At 45.1% G+C, this 22816-nt stretch overlaps 2 protein-coding genes across 9 annotated transcripts in view; one reads left to right on the top strand and one right to left on the bottom strand.

Annotated features, from left to right (window-relative positions):
* LOC100482330 (olfactory receptor 481) overlaps positions 1-22816 on the top strand; it is a 118086-nt gene that overhangs the window by 7126 nt on the left and 88144 nt on the right. For 3 of the 8 annotated variants that reach the window (XR_004627182.1, XM_034666512.1, XM_034666508.1), the window contains exon 3: positions 16260-16345. The gene's annotated coding sequence lies outside the window, so the exon portion shown is untranslated. The other 5 variants (XM_034666511.1, XM_034666507.1, XM_034666509.1 and 2 more) reach the window with 4 other exon arrangements.
* On the bottom strand, positions 10217-18314 carry OVCH2 (ovochymase 2). Its single transcript, XM_034666514.1, has 7 exons — positions 18227-18314; positions 15991-16100; positions 13913-14004; positions 12132-12304; positions 11668-11763; positions 11188-11339; positions 10217-10536 (listed from the first exon to the last, which is right to left on the bottom strand). Exons 1-7 carry the CDS (start codon positions 18312-18314, stop codon positions 10237-10239), a joined length of 1011 nt encoding a protein of 336 aa, XP_034522405.1. The 3' UTR covers positions 10217-10236.

Consider the following 22816-nt stretch of genomic DNA (forward strand, 5'->3'; position numbering starts at 1 on the left):
AAAGCGTTCTACCTAAGGCTTTTATTCCTTCTCATTACAAGGAATATTCTGTCTCCATACTCTATTCTATGTTCTATGTGTCATTTTATAAAACTAAAAAAAAAAAATTAAAAATAAGGTGCTTAAATTTTCTCTGTCCTGACAAACTATCAAAATGGCAAATGATACAAGTTTCCCTGCCCCTCTCCCCTGCTCGCTCAGCTCACCATGTTTTCCACATGGACCGGGAGGTTGCACGTGGATGTCAGGGAACAAACAAGGATAAGAGAAGGCCCAGGCTTCTCCATGCTTGCTGGCATGACACGGAATGGGATACTCACTCCCTTTTCTTAGTGAACAGATTCGTGAGTCAGACCACAACGTGGCCCCCTAGTTAGCCATTTCCACTAAATGAGTCAGTTTAGATGGGAGTCTTGCTTCTCGTGACTGGAAATATTTCAGTGTTGCTTTGAGCAAAATGGACAATGACCATGTCCCACACAACTCTGTGTGATGGCTTTTGGGACGTGTTAGCTTGGCTAAGCCACGGCCTCCAGTTATTCCGTTAAACACCAATCAAGGTGTTGCTGTGAAGGGATTTTGCAGATGTAATAAAAGTCCCTAATCCGTGAACTTTAGGTCAAGAAGATCGTCCTGGATAGTCTGGGTGGGCCTGACTTAATTAGTTGGAAAGGCCTTAAGAACAGAGCTGAAGCTTCCCCCAAAAAGAGAAGAAATTCTTCCCCAGGGGCCAGTACCTTCAGCTGTGCCTGTGGAGCTCCAGTGCCGTGATCTCCTCTTTTTTTTCTTTTTTTTTTTTAAAGATTTTATTTATTTATTTGACAGAGAGAGAGACAGCGAGAGAGAGAACACAAGCAAGGGGAGTGAGAGAGGAAGAAGCAGGCTTCCCGCCAAGCAGGGAGCCTGATGCGGGGCTCGATCCCAGGACCCTGGGATCATGACCTGAGCCGAAGGTGGAGGCTTAACTGAGCCACCCAGGCACCCCTGATCCCCTCTTTCTGACTGCCTGCCCCATGGATTGAATTGCTTGGTCACCCTCCGCAGCCCTGTTAGCCAGTTCCTGGTGTATTCACTTGCTAGGCCCACTGTAACAAACTGTCACAAACGGAAGGGCTTAGAAGAACAGAAATTTATTGTGTCATGTTCTGGAAGCTATAGGTCCAAGATCAAGGTGTTAGTAGGGTTGGTTCCTTCTGAGGGTGGTGACGGTGCCTCTCCCCCAGCTTTCGGCGGTTTGCTGGTGATCACTGGTGCCCTTCAGCTTGTAGATGATGCATCACCCAGTCTGCCCCTTCACGTTCGCGTGACGTTCTCTCTGTGTGGGTGTCTCTCTCCACATCCAAGTTTCCGCTTTTATAAGGACACCAGTCATATTGGGTTAGGGCCCACACTAAGGACTCCATTGTAACTTGATTACCTCAGTAAAGACTTTCGCTTCAAATAAGGTCACATTCTGGGGTACTGGCAGTTAGGACCCCCAACATATCTTTTTGGGATTCTCTGGTTGAACCCGACTGATGTGCTCTGTGGGTATCTCTCAGTCACATTCCCCAGAACAGCTTACCAGAAGCATTGCGGTCTTCAGGTAGGACATTCCATGTCTCCAAAAACATCGACTCGTCCTCTGATCTGGAGACGTTTAAATCTGAGGGTAAGCATACACAGTTGCTCAGATCACACACACAGGGCCAGTGTTTGGGACTTACCAGAAACTTATTATTGTTAGAATTCTGGGGCATCTCAGTCAGCTGGACGGTGGGTATTCGCACTGACAAGTGGGGTATTTGCGCTCTAACCCGGGTTTGCCGTAACCAGCTGCTTCTGTAACAAGGGTGAACAACTGGAGAAGCCGACCCCTGGCTTTGTAGGGCTTGGGCAGAATGCCCACGGATGTGAGGACTTGGAGGGGAGCCGTGTGCCTAGGGACTGGGGGTTGGTGAAGACATTTCACATTTCCGGCCTCTGTTATGTGTCACACACTCGCTCACGGCCAAGCGCACCGGCTCTGACTCAGTCCTCACTGTATTCTTACGAGGCGTGTGTTCTCCCGCGGCAAGGCGAAGAAGAGGGGTCTCAGATCACACGTCTCATAGGGATAGGCCGGGTCCTCATTCTTCATGGATTCCACATTGGCAAATCCACCTACTCCCTTACATTTATTTGTAACTCAGAACGAATGGTGTTTTCACGACCATTCAAAGACATACGCAGAACAGTGAGAAATCTGAGTCACCTGTTGGACATGTTCCTTGTGAGGTCGAACGAGGCGACACTGTGCCTTCTTGTTTTAGTTTTCAAACTATAAACAGGTGTCCTTTCCGTGCTCTGTTGAGTGCCGTGGGGGTTTTTGTGTCTCTGTGCTTTTTGTTGGTGCTTTTGCGGTTTGAAACGGCCCTGAATGTAACGTAGGGGTCAGGAGTCCCCTGGCGTTGGTAAGCGCAAGGAGGCTGGACTGTGCCTTGCGGGGAAGACACGCGTGGTGCATAATCTTTGTTCAGGCGCGAGCTGGAGGGGTACTGGCTGTGAGCTCAGTGAATGTTCAATGACATATAGTGGAGAAGGTGACCTTGAGCAGAAACACCCGTAAAACCAGGGGCTCCCAGGAGCCTGACCCCGTACTTCCGCTCCGAGCCGTGGTTCAGCAGTCACTGATTTGGTGCGCACGGCGACCGTACAGAACCGAGCTGCTGCACAGACTGAGAAGCCCTTGCAGCCACTCTGGGCCGCAGAGGCTGCCCTTTCCTACCACATGACGACGATGGGAATTGGGACCCAAGAAGCTGATGCTGCTGTCGGCTTACCCGTTTCAGGGATGAAAGAGACCGTAGCCTGAAAGCCCCTGAAGGTCACGTTTTCATCCGACTGGAAGCTGATAAGCATCACTCCAGAGGAGCTCAGCATGGGGGCGGGGGCGGCAAAGCCACACAACCGAGCTGGCGAAGCCCAGCCCAGCCAGCCGCGGTCAAGGGCCCGGCAAACAGCCGTGGCGTTGGAGAGAAAAAAAAAAAGGTGTCCTTTAGGTAATTGTTAAGAAAGAAACTTTTTTGGTGGGTGTCCCAATTCGTTTTCGAAGGAGAGGGGCAGTTCCTTCTTTTTAATGGGTATTCAACTCCGGCAATGCTTCAAGCCTGTTTCTACCCGGACACTCCCGCTGGGAAAGCCGCTGAGGGAACTGGTTGGAGCCACAGGGCTTATTTCAGTGGCACTTGCCCCCTGACCCCTAGATGGCTCTGTGGTCCTCCCTCCCGCTCTTCCCACCCCTGACCTGGGAGAAGGGGGGGTGGTCGTGAGCGCCTAGGGACGGAGTGGGGGGCGCAGGGCAGTGAAGGAAGCTGGAGCCGGATCCCTTCTATTCCCAGGAAGGAGTCGCCCAAAGGGACTGGGTCCAAATGCAAACCAGGGGAGCCGAGGCTCCAGGGGACACACACCTATTTCCTCCTGCCCTTCCACATCCCTGTGCACGGTCACATAGTCAGAAGTGCAGTCCCCGCTTTCCTCTACTTCCAGACTCTGAAAGGAAAGCTGACAAGACAAGCACATCATATGAACGAGTAACCTGATTTTGAGCACACAGAGTACTTTGGATTATTCAGCCTGCTCTGGCATGTGAATGGGCATTCGTGAGTGGGTTAAATTACTTAGGGAAAGAGGCTATCCCACAGACTGCCGACTCCAGACACATCTCAGCGACCAAATAAGGGCCGTGCCCACACAAAGGTGGGGAAAAGTGCAATAATTTGAGCTCCCTAGCGCCCTCCTACGAAGAGCAAACAAACAGCAAAGAACAATCAGCGATTGGCCAGCACCGACCTTCAACTGACTTTGAAGAGAGAAGTGGGAGATAGGGCTGATGAGGTAGGAATTCAGATTTCAAACACACAGGTGATGGGGATTCAGTGGAGCCTGAACACTCGGCGAGGGACCAGAGGGCTGCGTGGAGGGGGCAACGTGGAAGTAAATGATCACTAATGGTGAATGTAGGCACGGGGAGAAGGAGAGGGTCAGAAACAGGATTCATTCAAACATTTCTAAGCCCTTCCTGCGATGCGTTCTGGAAACAGTCCCTTTTCTCTCCCAGGCAAATAGTATGTGCATAGTTATGACTTGTAATCCTAATTTCCCAGTTCCTCTGGGAGGGGTCTTGCACGACTCCACGGTCACTGCAGGGGGTGAGGGCATCACCGCCCTGACCCACTGACCCACGGCACTCAGTACACAGGGACCGAATGCCTGGGTAGTCTTGAGTCCCTCCCGGCTCTGGCACGTTTAGATTTTCAACTAAATTTTGTCTTCTTCCTTCTTCCAGAAATACACTCACACTTTAACTTTTATCCTCTGTCACTCATCACAAAGCTTCCCTTAATTCTGCTTCCTTCTGAAAGTTTCTATTTCAACTGTTTGGGTCCAGAAGCTTTGAGAAAGAGATCTACACTTCTTTCCCCTGTGTCTTCTCCCACTCCTCGGTAAAACCGGCGAGCTCTTGTTCCTGCTCCAGACGTCAGACTGACTGTTCCAGGGCTTCCGCTCTCACCTGCTCTCCATCGCTCAACTGTCAATCCAAGTCTTTTACCCTTTTGCTGGGGGATGAGCTGAGGCCCAGGTAGTGAATGCTCAGTCCTCTTCTTTAAACTTTCTGTGGGAAATCCAGACTGTGGGTCACACCTCTTCATGTGTTTGCTTGTTTGGTGTTTTAAATGAAAGGCTCCGTTCTCTGGACTGTCCTAACTTCACACCTGCTCCTGACTCTTAGGCTTCTTTTTGCCTCTTAAATATATAAGAACCTGGAGGTCTTGTCCATCCTTACTCCTCCCCCTTTATTTTCTACCTTTTCTCTCGTTCATATACTCTCTTGCTCTCAATTATCATTTTAAGAGAAAGCCTTCTGGGGCGCCTGGGTGGCACAGCGGTTGGGCGTCTGCCTTCGGCTCAGGGCGTGATCCCGGCGTTATGGGATCGAGCCCCACATCGGGCTCCTCTGCTGTGGGCCTGCTTCTTCCTCTCCCACTCCCCCTGCTTGTGTTCCCTCTCTCGCTGGCTGTCTCTATCTCTGTCGAATAAATAAATAAAATCTTTAAAAAAAAAAAAAGAGAAAGCCTTCTAAATCAATGCCTGCATCCAACCTCATCCTGACTGCAGTCTTACCTTCAACCACCGGGTGGCCTCTTTCTGCCGATGGCCCGCTGGGGCTTCGTGAACAAACAGGCAGCCACAAACGCTACTAACCAAAGGCGGACTAAACTCTGCATCCCGACATTGGAAACTCCCTGTACTTAAAGCTCAGCCTCACCTCCTACGACCCCTCCCCATGCACCCACGACCCTCTGACACCAGCCCGTCCCTCAACCTGGTCTGCATGGCTCCTCTGTGCTTGCTCTGTTCCCTCTGCATGGAAAGCTTGATGTTTGGGGCCTTCTTGGCATTGACTTTTGTTAGCCATTACTTACAAAGTGTTTTGTTAGCAGTTTAGCGGATAAGGAAGAAATGCTTGTTTCTAGAAGGGACTAGAAACTGATTAAACCAATTACTGGGTGCAGATGAAGACAGCCCTCCAACAGAAAGTAAAGCACACTATTGCCATCTAGTGGTAAATGTGGGTAGTTACAGGGAAAATAGGCTGGTGTGTTTATTCAATGCCTATTTATCAAAAGCCTTGTACGCCAGGGACCAGGGATACAGCAGGGAATAAATCTAATTTAAACACACATATGCCCCCCCCACACACACACACCAAACTTCTGCCCTCATGATTTCTGTGGAGATACCAGAGCAAAGTTAAGGGTAACCAGAGGCAATACCTTAATCAGGTAGTGTTTGGGGGCTTGAAAAACCCAGTTACAGTTGGCCATGTCACTATAGTCTTCAGGATAGTGAAGACTCTGTATAAGGCCTTCTTCAAAAAGGACAGTAAAAGAACCGCAACCTGAATCTGAAACACAAGGGGAAACGTCACAACGGCATCACTGAAGCAAAGAGAAATCCTCGCGCTCCCTCCTGTCTCCCACAAATGACACAGCGGCTGACTCCAGACAGAGGCAGCACGAAGGAAGATGTCTGTGTGCTGATTTTCCAGGGCTCATTCAGCCCTCCCAGCTCCTGAGCGATAAACACGAGTTAGCAGGACTGTGGAAGGAGCGCCTGCAGGAGCCTCTCCCCGGGCCCACAGTCCCCTCTCCCAATGCGTGCGGGCCTCAGACTTCTCTAGACGGCCTGCACAGTGTGGGAGAAAGCCGGTGGTCTTACCAGGAAGGTAGCTTGGCTTTAGAGCTTTGTAGGTGAGGTTGAACCCAGCTGCGTAATCGGTGGCATCAGAGCTGAAACTCAGCCGCACAGAGTGGGAGCCAACCAGAACTGAGGGAGCGACACTCCTCCCACAGAACTTCCCTGCAGCACAAGGAGGAAGAGTCCTGCTTCAGAGTCTAGAAAACAGCACCCACTGAGAGACTTACGGAGACCCGGACTGTCACAATAGGACAGCCGGGGTTTCTCACCCTTGGTACCACTGACATCGAACGGGGACATTCTTGGCGTTCAGACTGTCTTGGGTATTGTGGGGTGTTTTACAGCACCCCTGGCCTCTGCTCGCCAGATGCCACTGATACTCCCTCTAGTTATGACAACTAGAAACGCTCTGAGACGTCGCCAGGTATCTCCTGGGGGGCAAAAATCACCTCCTCTTAAGAACCACAGAAATGCTCCTCCGTCTGCATTTCTTGCATAAGTATCCTTTGCCTCTACTCATGGTTTTCCGTTGCTACCTTCCTTCTTAGCTGGACAATGCAGTAAAGGTCATTTGTGTGCCTAGGAAAGCAACATCCTGCCTGAGAGGCCCTGTGATAGGTCTGTATTTTACTCCCGAGGGGCTCCAGGCCTGGCACATGAAACTAGGAAGCCTGGTTCCATGGAAAGCAGATGCAGCAAACAAAACGGCTCAGATTCAGTTCCTTTCCACAGTCAATCCTGAGTCTCCAGCTTGGAAATGGGCCATGTTGTGTTACAGATGTCCCGGTGCCAGACGGACGGCATCCCAGCCCCATGAAGCCCTCCCAGCACAAGTGTCCATTTGGCAGTGTGAAAATCCGCTCACCTATAAGTCTGTCTTCTAAGGAATAGATCGAGAGGTGACTGTGGCGACAAGACTCCGCATCCAAGTGGGAAACACTGAGCAGCACATGCATTTTCTCTGGGGCCAACAGGGTCCAGACACAGTGTCTGCAGGCAGACCCATTAAGAGGGTGTCATTTCCAGACAGAACATGACTATCACGGTCCAGTTACTGGGCACAGTCAGACTGGAGGGGGCAGTTGGGGGAGGAGTGGCAGGGGGCTACTCACTGCCGGCTTTCGTAATACAGGTGGGGGCCTTCCGGGAAGTGCAGCTCGCCCTCAGACTCACGGAGCACACGATCCTGCTCGTTGCATGGGGCTGGGACAGAGAGCCATGAGAAGCAGGGTGACAGTGGGGCCCGTATAGACACTGGAATGCCTGGCTCGTCATTATGCAGGCTTCCTCTCTTGTGAAAGCTTTCCCTGCTGTGGCTTCTGTGATGCCTTATTCTTTCCATTCTTTTTAGATGCTGCCTAACCTTGAGAGTCAATGATTTCTTCTCCTTCACTGTTCTTCCTCTGGCATCATAACTTGATCTCTCCCTACATGTATTTCCCAGGTTCCATCCCTGCTTTCATCTCTCTCTACACAAGCCCTCTGACCGGTCTCATTCATACCCTGAGTTTCCTATTATTCTACTCTCCTGAGCTTCAGACCTGTTTTTCAGCCATCTCCTAGATATCCCCTTAACATGCTGCAAATAGTCTGCAAAACTGCTTCCATTTCTGATTAGATTTAAAAAAAAAAAAAAAAGAGAGAGAGAGAGATTTATTTATTTTAGAGAGACAGCATTGCGAGTTTGGGGGGAGTGGGTGTGGAGAGGGAGAGAGAAACTCAAGCAGACTCCACGCCTAGCATGGAGCTGACGCGGGACTTGATCCCACGACTCCGAGATCACCACCTGAGCTGAAACCAAGAATCGAATGCTCAACCAACGGCACCCCCAAGGTGCTTTCTGATTAGATTACTTTGATGTGCCCTTTGCTTCATCTCTCATGCTTGAAACTTTGGTTCCACCCTTGGTTCTCCCCACCCTTCATCGAAGGGACTGCCAGATCCCAATTCCTCTTGTTTCTCTTTCCATCCTTTCATTCTCTGGCCCTTGCCTAGGTCTCTGGAGCTAATGTGTAATCTCAGAAGTCCCCCCAACCTATCCCCGACGTGCTGTTCTTGTACTGCCAGAGCAGTGCTCTAATCTGTTTATCTAATTCATCAGATCCCTTTTATTCCGGCAATCCGAACTTTTTTGACAGGCATCTGAAGTTTCCACCACTTGGTCTCAATTTAGTTTCTAATCTCCCTCATCAAACCCCATCACACGCATCCCCACTTCAGCTGCTCTGACTTACGCTCCGGTCTCTTCTACCCCCTGCATTTGCAGACCTCCATTCTTTAGCATTGTCTTTTGAGAAAGATGATTCCTCGAGCTGCAATATTTTTCTTTATCTGTATCCCATTTCCACCGGACAATATTCTACTGGTTCTTTGTGGGGGCTTTTTGTGATTCAGCCTAAAACGTGTCTGTACTCCAAAGCCTCCTCTGGCTTTTTTTCCCCAGCCACTCACTCCTCTAGTTCTCAGGGTACTTCCCCCCATTGTTCTTTGTAGATGGTTCCACAGACTCATAGAACCACTGACAATCTGAGTTAAAGGTGCCTTAGAGACCACCTGGTCCAGACTCTTTTCTTTGTGGATGGGGAACCTGAGGTCCGGAGGTAGGAAGGCGCTTTCCCAAAGCTACAGAGTGGATTCATTGCAGACTTGCCGTGTAACGCCGGGAGAGAGTCCCCTGCACCTGTGAGGACACTTTCAGAGTAAGGCGTGTAGCTTATTGACCACATCTACGCCACCTCACCTCCCTGCCCCTGCCTGTCAGATCCAAAGCTAGGGTTTGGCAAATGTTTGCCGAGTTGAGATGGAGCTCTCAAGAAGTGAAATGGGAGGGAACCGGGGCTCCCTCTGGGCGCTGGCCTGCCCTGACTGGCAGGGAATGGCTGTGGGTGCCCGAGTGTGGGTAGCTTTATACCCAGTGAGCAGGGAGAGCTCTTGCAAGGACTTTTGGTTATAAAGGGAACCTACATTCAGAAATACTAGAGTGGGCTGCGAGCAACACCCACCTCTGGAGCTCTTTCTCCGCTTCCCTGGGAAAGAAAAAGAAAGATGCTGTTCAAGGTCTGTGGTATCCTGACCCACATTTCAAGAAGTTAGCATTTCCTGGCTCCAACATGCAGGCATTTTTAAGTCAATATGCAACTAATGAAAATCTAATCTGTGGAAAGAACAGAAGGGATAAATTGACAAAGCAGGAAAGTGGCCTTGGTGTTTTAATGAAATTTCACTTCCTTCATTAAGTGGGCTAATTAAGATACAGGCCGTGATTAGCTTGGCGGCTACACAGAGCAAGAGGTTATCTGGTCCACTTCTCTCATTGTTCATGAGAAGGGAGGCTGGAGGCGGAAATATGTGACCCACAACCACAAAAGAGTTGCTGGTGTAGCTGCAACTGGAGGGCATGGATGCCTGCCACGGGACCACACACTTGAAAACAAACCCAAGTTCTTACCGAATGAATTTGAATTCACCCCTTTGGGACAGAATAGAAGCCCTATGGAAGCTGGAAGCTACTAGTTAGAGAACAAGTTGGCTTTGGAGGCAGAAACGAAGTTTCAGTTAACTGCCTGGTCAGTCTGGTAGAAGGGTGTGTACAGACCCTGACCTCTTCAGACTCATGGAACCCCGATCTGTGCCAGCACCGCTCACAGTTTGGGCCGGACTGTTCTTTGTTGTGGGTGCTGTCCTGTGTGTTGCAGGGTGCTTAGCGACAGCCTCAGCTCCTGCCCTCTAGATGCCAGTGCCACCCCCCCCCCCATGGTGACAACCCAAAATGTCTCCAGACATTGTCCTCTGGGACGCAAAATTTCCACTGGGTCATAACCACCCTAGCTTGCTACATCTCGCTAGCACAGTTGAGAAGTAAGTGCTGACATTGCATCACTAACTGATAGTTTCAACTAAAGGCAAATTTGACAAAGTCTAGGATGGATGGATTCACGTTTCTTTGAATATTTGTCTGCTGCACTGCATACCGTATTTTACTCATTTTAAATTTTAAAATGTCACAGTTCTTACGTGCTACACTAAAAACAGAAGCAGAGCCTGTCCGCTCGGAGGTCCTGACTTGCCTAGACTGCCGACACTCTCACTGGCCCCAGCTTCTTGACCTTGTGTGCGGGCGTTATTACCAATTCGGATGTGTTTGTGGATCCAGGGAAGCACTTTTCTAAGATCTGTGAAGATCCCAGGGGATCCTTGGTCATCTGTCCGCATGTTGTTTCTCCAGCCTCGGCCACAGCCCAAGCCCCAAGAAGTCACACCAGCCAGAGTCCAAGCCCCCTTCTTATTCCGGCACATGAGGGGACCTCCTGAATCTCCCTGAGGGGGAAAAGCCTCTCTTACCATCATTGTCAGGTCTCTGCTCCCTCTTCCCCCACAGAGATGCTAGCTGAGGATCAATGACATTTCTTCACTTCTAGTAAGTCGGACTCAGGGGCCCAGGAGAACAGCCAAGCACAATTCACATTGAATCCTCAAATATCACTGCATTTGCACCCTTTTCTTCCCCATCCTGGGGGGATGTTTGTTTCATCAGTCATCAGACTTTCTTCCTACTCCTGTCTCATCCTGCAGACTCAGAGAAGTCTTGCCCAGTAGTGAAACTGATCTCAGGTCTTGGTCAGCAGGAGGAATGGAAGGAAAGGAAAGTTCCCATTATTCACAAATTAGAAACCTCTAAAAGGGAAAAAGCCAGCCAGCCTTCAGGGGTAGAGAACCCTAAGCTCACCGTTGGCATTATCTCTGTTATTTTGTCTTTTGGAAAAAGTAGAAGACCTCCTCTGAATCCACACTTCCTGCTAAAAACAGGTTGTATAGCTGTCCCTTTAGTTTGACTTGACCTCCCTTGTCTCTCCTGACCCTTCTTTCCAGAGTCCAGTCTTAGCCACAGCCTTCTTTTAGCCCCTCCCCTGATGACAAAGCTGAGGGAAGCCCTGCCTGGGACATTTCAACCCAGCCACTCCCACCTACCTGACATGCATCTCTCCCTCCATCTGGGAAACCTGTGCAGAGAAAGGTCCGCCCACTGACAGGTTTCTTTAGGGTTAACAGAGCTGCCATACACTCCTCCTGGGTCAGAATGGGCAGGTTCGCTTCCTGCAAGACTTGCGAGAGAACACCATCTAGAAAACAGAGAGGTGAGAGCCCCAGCAAGGCACTCTCACCCTTCCTGAGTTGAAGGTGAGAACACATTCAGGTTTGTATCTTTTGGAAAGACCTGAATTTCTCAGTTCAATGGCTATTCTGGTTTTTTTTTTAATTTTTTTTTGTTATATTATGTTAGTCACCATACAGTACATCCCTGGTTTTTGATGTAAAGTTTGAGTGGCTATTCTGTTTTAAAATGTTTACACAATGGTTTTTTAAAAAATAGATTAAAAACAGTATTTCCTGATTACCCACCAGAACGTTCTGAAATCTGATTAAGAGAAGTGGCATAGAAGTTCTTACCTTCAGCCGAGCGGCCCCAGCCTGCAGTTGTACAAATAAATCCAGCCTCAAAGCGTTCCTTTGGCTCTGGAAGGCACATGGGCCCCACAAACTGGCCTGAAGAAAAGAGCAGGGCAGGTCTTGTCTCATCCATGGAGGAGAGGTCATCCTAAGCCACTCACCAATTAGCCTCTAGGTGGTTCCCGAAATATCTCGGGAGAGTTGTGTTATCTGTCTTGCACCTCCAGGGGTCACTTAGCAGACAGAGAAGGGCTCTCTCCTGACTCCACATAGTCCTATATCTGAAGCCACGTACAAAAAGGGCTTCACAGAGAGGGCCATCCACCCCAAATCCCTATCTTGAAGTGCTTGACCCAGAACTGTTGGACATACGCTACGTAACATACACTGTAGGGAATGTGCTATGGAGCAGAAGTTATAGGGAACGCGGTATAGACGATTCACAGTGAGCCTCAAATGCTTACCAAAATGAAAGACACCATCCATCTTCAAAAGAGCAATGTCATAGTCCATTGGCTTCTTGATGGAGAAATAGGGATGTATGATGATGGTTTCAATGGTGAGGGTTTGCTCCTCTGGCTCTATATGGCGCAAGTCATGTTCTCCAGCAGTAACGTTCAAAGTTGTTGCAATATTTCTATGAAGAGGAATCGGTAAAGTGAGTACATTTCACTTAGCTTCTGAGGACACTTGTAATGATTGACAATCTGGCCTCTTTCAAATGACATGGATGGATAATGTGTGAGTGAGGATGCCGAAAAGAGAAAGTGAGAATGATTTCATCACTACTAGTAAAAATGCAAAGGTTCCCAGTTTAAGTGGGAGACTAGTCAAGAGTGGCCTCAAATGGAACCAATAATAAATATAAATAGAATACTTTTAAGTGTTATTCATAAAACATCTAAAAATGCTTATATATTGTAACTCAGGGGTCTGAAGCCATAGTGGATTTTATTCAGCTGCCCTAGGTAGTTGGCCTGGTCTCAGTATCAGTGATTCTTTGAGAATGATTAATGATTCCCCTTAAGTATGCAGCTTTAGTGTCAAAGATCTAAAGCTTAAAGTATATTATGAAAGACACAACAGCATCAGAACTCTGATATCTCAGAGAGTATGCACTCAAGACTTGGGACGGATTAAAACAGTGGGAGGTGGGGATCTTCTCATCACCTCCTGTATGTCTGTAATTTAGAGGCGTGGTGTGAGATGGGAAAGACCATTCTATTTCCCTTCATCCTGTAGCCAGGTTATCTGAAAGGAACTCAGTAGGATGCATTGAGGTGGATCAATGACTTTGGGCTTACCATCTTTGGGGACCCTTTATCCCCCAAAGTGATGATTTTATACAGAATTGGAAAGGGCATCATTTTCTCTTGGTATATTTCCCTGGCTCTTGGGCATATTGGCTGCCTAACCTAATACACAGCATCTCGTTAGCCCAATCACTCGCCACACTGCAGTGAAATTATCAGTTGACTCATCTTGAGACTATTGGCTCTCCGGGGGGGGACAGGAATGACATCTTATCTCTGTATCTTTGGTACCCACTGAAGTGTCTAGCACCAAGTAAATATCCAGGGAATGTTTGCAGACTTGAAATGAAAGAGGGCAAATATGGGACATGATCTTGATTGCAGCCTAGTGACTACCAAGAACACTAACAACAATAGAATGTTTAGAGTACACAGGAAATTGGCTAAAGGACGGAAGTTGTTAGATTGCGGCTCAGAGAGGCAGGATGAGAAGGAAAGCAGACATGGGAGCCTTCTTTACGTTTTACTGGCCTCCCTTTGTTTTCTTTTATCAATTTTTTTCTTCAAATTTTTATTTAAATTCTAGTTAGCTAACATTCATTGCAATATTGGCTTCAGGAGTAGAATTCAGTTCTTCTATCAACTTTTTAAGATGTATAATGAACCAGATTATTTTTTTCACTGAAATTTGAGAGAGAAATTTCACGAATATATCTTTGTGGTTCTTGTTTTCACTTAGATATTATTCTTTAACTACTTCCAGTCATGTTTAAGTAGACAAAGTATTCTACTCCCACAAACAAAGTATGTTTTCTACCAAGTTGGGTATCCTTTGACAATGTCACTGAGCCCTGTTTGTGTTATGCATTTCTGTTATGTTCCTGTGCTAAAGTATACATCACACATTTCCATGTTTTGATACAATTATTGCTGCTGAATCCAAAGGAGAGGGAGGGTCGTCTGGTGTTCACCATGAGCTAGGCCTTCCTTACCTGTTTGCAACGCAGTGAGCAGCTGTAATCACCCACTGTGCAGTGATGATGGTCCCACCACAGATGTGCTTCTGCCTTCGTTTCAGAGACACCTGATTTGCAAAAAGCCTAAGTGGGAGCAAGTTAATGTCCTGGGACCCCTCCTCCCCCCCCAAACCTGGAGACTGAACATATTCTGCAAAACAGACCCCAATATTTTACAAATATTAGAAATTATGGACTGTGAAGGAGTAAAACCCATTCAGTGACAGCTCAGAAAGAAGAGCAGTGTTGGAACCAGAAGATTCCCAGCCCCGGTCTGGCTATAAGGATTTAGTAGAATTGGTAATAAAAATGATCGATATTTATTTATTTATTTTCATAATACTGTTGACCCAGACTGTTACTCTAGCAATATGAACAATTTCTGTGAATGAAGAGAAAGAAAGAGAAGTGTAAGATACAGCAGAGTCCAGAGAAACAGATTTGGGAGAAAAACAGGTGAAGGCTAAGAAAATCTTTCAACACATGCTCCAATGCTTCCAAGCGTCTTAGAGAAATCGTCAGTACCTACAATTTTCTCATACTCTTAGCTCTTTGACCTCTATCACTGCTTCAAGCCTAGTTTTTTAATCTGCCTCTACCAATTACTTTCTATCTTCAGTTTATCCTGTTCATGATATTTGACTCTAAAATGCTTTCAGGGTACAAGTAAATGCTTTTATTTTTTATTTTTTTAATAATTTTTAAAATTATATTATGTTAGTCACCATACAGTACATCCCTGGTTTTTGATGTAATGTTCCATGATTCATTAGTTACGTATAACACCCAGTGCACCATGCAATACTTGCCCTCCTTACTACCCATCATCTGGGCTATCCCATTCCCCCACCCCCCTCCCCTCTGAAGCCCTCAGTTTGTTTGTCAGAGTCCATAGTCTCTCATGGTTCATTCCGCCTTCTGTTTACCCCCCCCCCGTTCTTCTTCCCTTTCTTCTCCTACCGATCTTCCTACTTCTTATGTTTCATAAATGAGTGAAACCATATGATAACTGTCTTTCTCTGCTTGACTGATTTCGCTTAGCATTCAAGTAAATGCTTTTAATTCCATTGTCAGAATTAGAAAAAAAGACATTTATTAGAATTGTCACATTTTGACCAAAAAGTGTTCAATGAACAATTGAAAAAATTTAATACAGAAAAAAAGAAAAAGAGTAAGTAAAAGTAAGTAAAATCACTGACTCTGACTTGAATATGAACTTCTAAATTGATTAGTCAACCAGTTGATCAAATAAGCAACTGATCAATTAACTCTTCAACCAAGTAATTAATTCATCAGTTAATCAAATGGCAATGACTTGACCATTCGGTCAACCTACTAAACGTAAACTCAATCAACCAACCATTACTAAATATCCGCTGACCAAAAATTAATGTGACTGACTTAAACAAAATTAAAGTAAGGAGCTATTACTCACAAAATTAAGAGGTGAGAAAACAAAACGGCTCTCGGAATAAAGAAAGTTGGGAGAATTTCAAAGATGATAAATGTGAACACCGTAGGCTAGAAACAGATGCACAAAGGCATGCTGATGGCATGTGAAGACCAGGTTAGATCGGGAGAAAATTCTTGGGACATCAGCTTCTAAGGAGGCAGTCTTCTTGATGATTCCCTAAGAGGTCCTATGATATAGGTATAAACCTCCAAACAGAAAGTACACCTGTGACTTACCAGGTCGTCTTTAACTATAGTGAGATAATTATATTGGTTGAATTAGAGAATTGTTCTTTTAATTGTAAATTCAAGAGTTTTTTAGGTTACTGAAGTGGGGTTTTTGTCTTAGGGGCTGAAAGTTTGGGGTGCCATTTCCAATTTTGGGGACAAGCCAATAGCGCACGTGATTATTCTGAACATACATTTTCTGGAACTCAACGGATGGACACCCTGAGGAACTTGGATCCTGGCACACACTCATGAGATCTCTGGTGATGAGTTAGGCAGAATGGAGTGTACTAATGAGTAACATGTGTTTCTGGGACATCCGTTCCTGAGAAAGCTCATAGTCTGTCCACCAGAGAATGTTCCCTGAGACTCACCTGCCAGGGGTAGGAACCCTTTTCCACTTGGCTTCCCCCAACAATGCGACTGAAAATGTTAAGGTAATTCCAAGGCTGTGCCTTCACCATACTCTGCCCACAAGTGGGAGCTGGGAGAGAGAGAAAACAAAAATTTAGTGATTAGATAGCTCCTAGAACTGAGGAATACAGGAAACTTTTCTGAGCAAGAAAAAACTGTAGGACATGGAGCACGTGGAAAGATTACAACACGGCTTTATGTTAATTGTGGGATTTGCTGTGATTTGCAGTACATGGATTGTTCAGCTTTTGTCACATGGAACAGGCGTAACATGAAGAGATCTGTGCTCTGATATGAAGATGAAAGACCTCAGAGGTAGGTCTCCACTGGGTGCTCTGATATGAAGATGAAAGACCTCAGAGGTAGGTCTCCACTGGGTCCACTGGGTCTCCACTGGGTCGGCTCCCCTTGATTCTGAGCAATCTGGCCCCTTAAAGTCTCCTCCCAGCACTCTGCTTCTGTGGCATTTATCACATGACGTCATGGTTATTTCTATCTTTCAACCCAGTTAGACTGTGGGCTTGTCCAAGTTAGGAACTTGATCTTAGAAATATCTACATTCGAAGTATCGAGAACAGTCCGCGATGCATAGAAGCTGCTCGGTGACTGGTGAAGTGTTTGGCGCCGTACTCTGCCGTGGATTCTAATTGTGTGTACGTCTTCTCTGCTCCACCCAGAAGACTGAGTCTGAGGCCATGGTCCGTGCTACCCGGCACACTGTCAGACGTTGGGCTTCATTCTCTGTGGAAGTGGAAAGTGGCGGGTTGCTCAAGAACGTGCCTTGATTCACACACCAGAGTGGTGTTAGGCTCGAAGGGTTGCCAGGTAATGGCAAAAGGAGCTCTTTCCTTTTTGTGGAGAGGACTCTACCCCTGAAAAAGTTGCGTTTACTTATTTAACCTCAGTGATTTTTAGGCCCCTCAACTGGCAGATGCGCTAGATTAAAGATGTTCAGCACTGCCCCATAATTCAAAGATGGCATACCTTCTGTCCCTTTGGCAGATCATTCTTTTCTACCTGTTTTCAAGGCGGGCCCAGAAAGCCCTGCCTCATGATCACCCACTTCTTTTCCCAGCTGGACCCTTTCTTCCTTATTCCTCAGCTTCGGCATCACCTCAGCTGAAAAGTCTTCCTTGATTTCCTCAAGCTGTGTTAAGTGTCTCTCCTGTACTGCATAGTGGGCTTTCCTCCCCGCTTCTATAGATTGTGCCATGCAGCGTTGCGATAATGAGTAGTGTGTCTGCCTCTCTCATTGGACTATACACTACACGAGAAAAAAAAACCCTATGTTTTATTCATCTCTGTATTTCCAAGGTTTTGCACAATTCCTAACATACAGTAGACACTTAGAAAAGTTGGATGGATGAACCATTGTTTTTTTCTGGAGAGCATATCTTTGAGAGCATAGCTATTTATATTAATATGTTAAAATACACAAAGCCCTTACAAATGACTTCTCATTTAATCCTCATTCTATGCCCATGAATCAAGCACTATTGGCCCCACATTACTGATGAGAAAATGAAGAATCAAAGAAATGCACAGCTAATTAACAGTAAAGGATGGATGTCACACTGAGCCCTTTGATTTTGAACCCAATGCAGGCATGACATTGAATCAAAAGCTTGTTTTCTAACAGTTTCAGTTGAATGAATCATAAATAAATTAGACACAAAACTTAGTATTTCCTGAACTCATTGAGGCAAAGACAGAAAACAGGATGATTCTTGGGGCTGGCACAACTCTGACTATGGAGAAGCCTGCCAAGAACTGTTCTCACCTTATGTTACTTGAGGGAAAAAAGACCATTCATAATACGCCACAGTAAACATATTTCATATTTCCCAGTAAGATAATTTTCCAAAAGATTACAAATGCTTTCAAATATATGTTGATTTCCAGAATTTGCTCCATGGAAAAGGATGGGATTATGTAATGTGTCCAAATAAGTGAATAATCCCAGTTTTCTCCAGATCAGCGCCATTTGTCCAAGTTGTATGCCATGAATGTGTTATCCAGTTTCATATGCCGAGTACGGGAGAGAAGCCCAAAATAATTACATGAAAAACAGTTAGGTCTCCAAAATACATCTGCTTCTGTTTTCCCAAAGGAACATTGCATGGAGTAGTGATGCCCATTGCCAGCAAAGGTTATTCCTTCAGACGAAGGTAGTTATAGAGTTCACTTGGAACTTACCTTTGGGGAGAGAGAGAGTTGCAGGTTCGCCTTGGTCCAAGCAGAGCATTCCAAGTAGTAAAAGGAGATTATTCTTGCTCAGAGTCATTTTGAGACTCAGTTTTTCCTAGAAATTTTAGAGAGACTAAGGAAAAATGTCTTCGCAAATAGAAAGCCTGTGAGACCAGTAAGAAGCCAATTTAAAAGAAAGTTTTTTATTAACCAAGACTTGAGTCATTCAACCATGTCCTTATGACGTTTCTGAATGTGGTTTCTTGCAAAGATCCTTGCGAGATGTGGGGAGTCAACCACAGAAGCATAATCTTGATCGAGCAATATTACATGTCCCATTACACCCACATCGATATGTTGCCCGTCAGGCTAGCCAAGTGGTTGGTGTGTAAGGTTTCATCTGCAAACAGTACTTGCTTCTCAGTGTGTAGGTTACCACTGTCTGCGAGAGGATTGAACATCCAAGTTGTCCCTGTTACAAGGTTCTACTACGACCCATCAGAGCATGCGAAGACATTTTTGTTTCTCTTATTTTCCCGTTGTAAATGGGTGGTTATGTTCACATGTTAGAGAGGAGGGGGGAGGAGAGGAAACCTAATTTGATAGCGCACTCAGGAAATCAAGCTACCAGCAGTCGTCTAGGGTACCGTCTGTAGGGGCATTTGCAAATCTATGTTTCCTCACCATTCTTTATACTTCTGGAAGGCAAACGCTAGATCTCCTTCACTCCTACACCTGGTCGACAATGTGGCACAGGGAGGCGGCTCTGATGATGCGCGTGTCTTCCCTTCTTCGGCTGAGTTCTTGGCACACGGTCAGTGTGTGAGAGACGCTTGTGGATTGACCGATGCCAGCTATGCCCACAGAGGAATAGGAAATTTTTCTGTCAACTTTTACAGATTACCTGCCCAAAAGAGCAGATGTCAAACCAGAAGGCTTTAACTTCCTTGTGACAACTTTTGCCCTTGTACAAAATAAATCGCTAAAAATACATCACATGCAGGGGCGCCTGGGTGGCACAGTGCGTTAAGGTTTCGGCTCAGGTCATGATCTCAGGGTCATGAGATTGAGCCCCACAGGCTCAAAGCTCAGTGGGGAGTCTGCTTGGGACTCTCTCTTCTTCTGCCCCCCCCCCCCGCTAGTACTCTCTCTCTCTCTCTCTCAAATAAATAAATCTTTAAAAAAATACATCACATGCAAATAATACAAATGCAAAACAAAGAAGGAAGGACACGCAAACCTCCAACAGGCATTTCCACAAATACTTTAATCCTGAAGCTGGAAAACTTTGGCCTTTGGTTTGGGGGTTCCTATTAACCATAAGAGGTAATCCATGAAAATCTAAACTATAATCAAAATCTCAATCTTTTTTTGACAACAGGTGATCTTGCGGTTCCTGTTACATTTTATCAATCACTTTCCTGAGCAATTTGACTAGGAATATGGCCTTCTTGACTTTAAGTCACTATATTTTGTCTCTTTATTGTACACTACTAATGTAAAACTTGCAGGAAGACTTAGATGTGCCTGGGATGTGCCAGGTTGACAAGCCTCAAGTAAGTGTGGAGGCGCCTTTAAACCACAGAGCCTTTGAGCTTTCAACCTGGTGTCAGTTTCTAGTATCACAGAATAAGGAAATTTGACTCTAAAATGAAAAATGATGAGATTTCCCTTGTCCTGCGAGAGTGGGGCCTTTTTGTTGACTGCCACACAGAAATGTCATAGGATCTTGCTTTTTTCCTTCAGTTCAGAAGAAGACATTCCCTTTAAGTTCTCATATCGACGTATTCAACACATATCACAATGATCAGTGTTAGCAATGCACTTTCCCAACATAAAGCTGGTCTTTAAAAGTTTTTAATCTAATCTCTTGAAAGTGTGAACTATGACCTCATGCTGTTAAAATCTTTATCTTTAGGGAGATTGTATCAGGTTCTGGAATACTAAATTTCTATAAGGCCAGGTCCCCAAGCTTCCCGGAGTTCCAGGGATTATAATAACTGTACATTACAGTTACTTGCGGAAAGGGATATATTCAAGTAGCATGATAATATAAAATCAATTTTTCAACCATGAGACTGTAAAATCTTTTGGAAGGCAAAAAATATCTCTCTTGGGAATTTAGACCAAAAACTGTACCAAATATGCATTTGGGGTTCATATTTTACTGTCTCTCTTCTGTAGACTTTCGAGTTGAGAAAATAGCATCACAATTTATCCTGAGGCAGTGATGCAGAAGGGAGCTAGCAGAAATAAAGATCAAAACTTCTTTGGGAGGAGAGGAATACTGTCAACCCAGGCTAGACAAGAGTAACACAGACAAACCCTATTAAAAAAAGAGGTGCTCAAAAGTTGAAATTATAAAAAAGCAAATGCAAAAAACAGAGAAAAACAAGAATATGTGCGCAGACACATCAAAGAACAGATTTAGACCATCACAAACTTCTGGTAATAGAATGATCTAATAGACACTATAAAATTTTGGTTAATATTTTTGAAGGAATAGAAGAATAAGAAACCTCAGAAGTGTTTTTGTTTTAGAAAAGAGCACAGAAATTTGAAAAAAAAAACAACAACAAAGAAACAGCCTAGAAATGAATAATATACTCAGAAAAAAATAGATTAAACAGTAGATTATACGTAACTGAAGAGAGAATTAATGAGCTGGAAATTAGCTCTTAGGAATTTCCCAGAATATCACACACACACATTTATATATACATACACACGTGAAGAATGAAGAAGTGCATTTTGGCAGTATTTATCCATTTAAATTGGGCAATGCTTTTGATCCAGTAATTCCACTTCTCAGAATATGTCCAAGAGAACTGGTACATAAGCATCCTGAAGCATTGGCAGGGTATAGCTAAATAAATGCTAATTAAATACTTGGAATACCATGGATCTTTACAGAGAATGAAGGAGATTAATACATACAAGAAATTACCTAAAAAATGGGGGTTTTTTTGAGTAAAAGAAAGCAATTTCAGAACAATACAAACAGTAACATCATTCACGAAAAGCCATATGGACATCAGGAACAGGGAAGAGATTCTTGGTTATCCAAGGGAGGGTAGGGATAAAGATAAATAACGTAGGGAAAGGAGGAAGTATCTTCAATAACTGCATCTCTGTCTATTTCAGGAGTCCGGGATTTGGTGGGGGGATCTGTAGGATGGGTGGGAGATGCCAATGCTGCAGATCACGGGTCAGTTTCACACAGAGAAACGCGCCTTGGCTCTTCTTGCAACTCCGTGAGGTGCGACGAACCATGACTACGGGATAGTGTTCAAGAGAACAGTTCTGGCACCTCGTCATGGCTGCTTCTTAGAAATATCACAGATGACCAAAGGATAGCCCACATTAATTGTGTCAGTCCAAATCAGTTTCAAAACTAATTAGGTGCCTGCCGTTGTAATACCTATACACAAATAATGAGAAGAGTCAACGAAGCCCCTGGGACCTTAGTATGTCAGCCAGCACACTGGGGTAGGCAGACCTGAACGCACCTAATTTTCTCCCGCTGGATTTTCAGTGGGATGTTAACAAACGTGTGCGTATCTGATGCTGAGGTCAAGGTTTTGTATTCTAGACGGTCCTAACTGCTGCATAAAGAAGCCCTGCCCTGCAGAGATGATTCCCAGAATTTGACCCTATCATAATATTTGACCAGCAGGTAACATTCATTCTTTGTTACTGATTTATAAACATCCTTTGCGTTTCTGGTAGAAGCTAATAGCTGCTTATTTGAACTAGATTCTCATTTGTGGGTTATCTGTTTACTACCACCCATTGCTAGGTGTATTCAGATGCACCGTCTCACTTGACACAGCAACCATCTGAGTTAAATGTTATTATCTTAAATTTAAAAATGAGGATATTGAGTCTCAAAAGGGTTATGTAACTTTTTCGAGATCATCTGGCTCATAAGTGGCAGACCTTAAATTTATCCCCGGAGGTTTGGTTCTGAAATCTTAGTTTATTTTCATTGCAGCAGCTGTACTCGTGTTTTCCATATCATACTGGTACCCACATCCTATTTTGAACTCATTTGAGTCTTCATGTATATGTTTTCTTTAAAAAATACGAGATTTGTTTTAGATTTGTGTCTTTCAAGCCTCTAACACAACCCCAGGACTAGTTAATGAAGCTAGAGATTTAGCATTCTTCCAGTACTGCATCAAGTTCATTCATGTGAAAACTCGATCACATCGCATTGGTTTACTCAGCACTACACAGGGTACAGTTTTTCAGAGTAAGATTGACTAATAGTAGGGTACCGATACTTATTTACCTGTATATTTTGTAAAAAAAAAAAAATTTTTTTTTAATGTTGAAAGTTTTTTAAGTAGCAATTACTCCATTTGGAAATTCAGGGGACTAAACAGGGTCAACTGTGTTCCTTTCAAAAACAATTACATTTCTTCTCTCTCAAGTAGCGGACTTCTGATATTCAATAATACTTCCAAAATATTATTTGATATTTGGTAATATTTTTGATTTGATAGTACTTGCTGATTCTTTTCATTGTTTGGTATTGCTTTTTCAGTGGTCTGGCTTATTTCTTTCTGGGATGCAGGGATGCTGGGATGCTGGGAT

The sequence above is a fragment of the Ailuropoda melanoleuca genome, chromosome 8 (assembly GCF_002007445.2).
Source record: "Ailuropoda melanoleuca isolate Jingjing chromosome 8, ASM200744v2, whole genome shotgun sequence".
Classification (NCBI taxonomy): domain Eukaryota; kingdom Metazoa; phylum Chordata; class Mammalia; order Carnivora; family Ursidae; genus Ailuropoda; species Ailuropoda melanoleuca.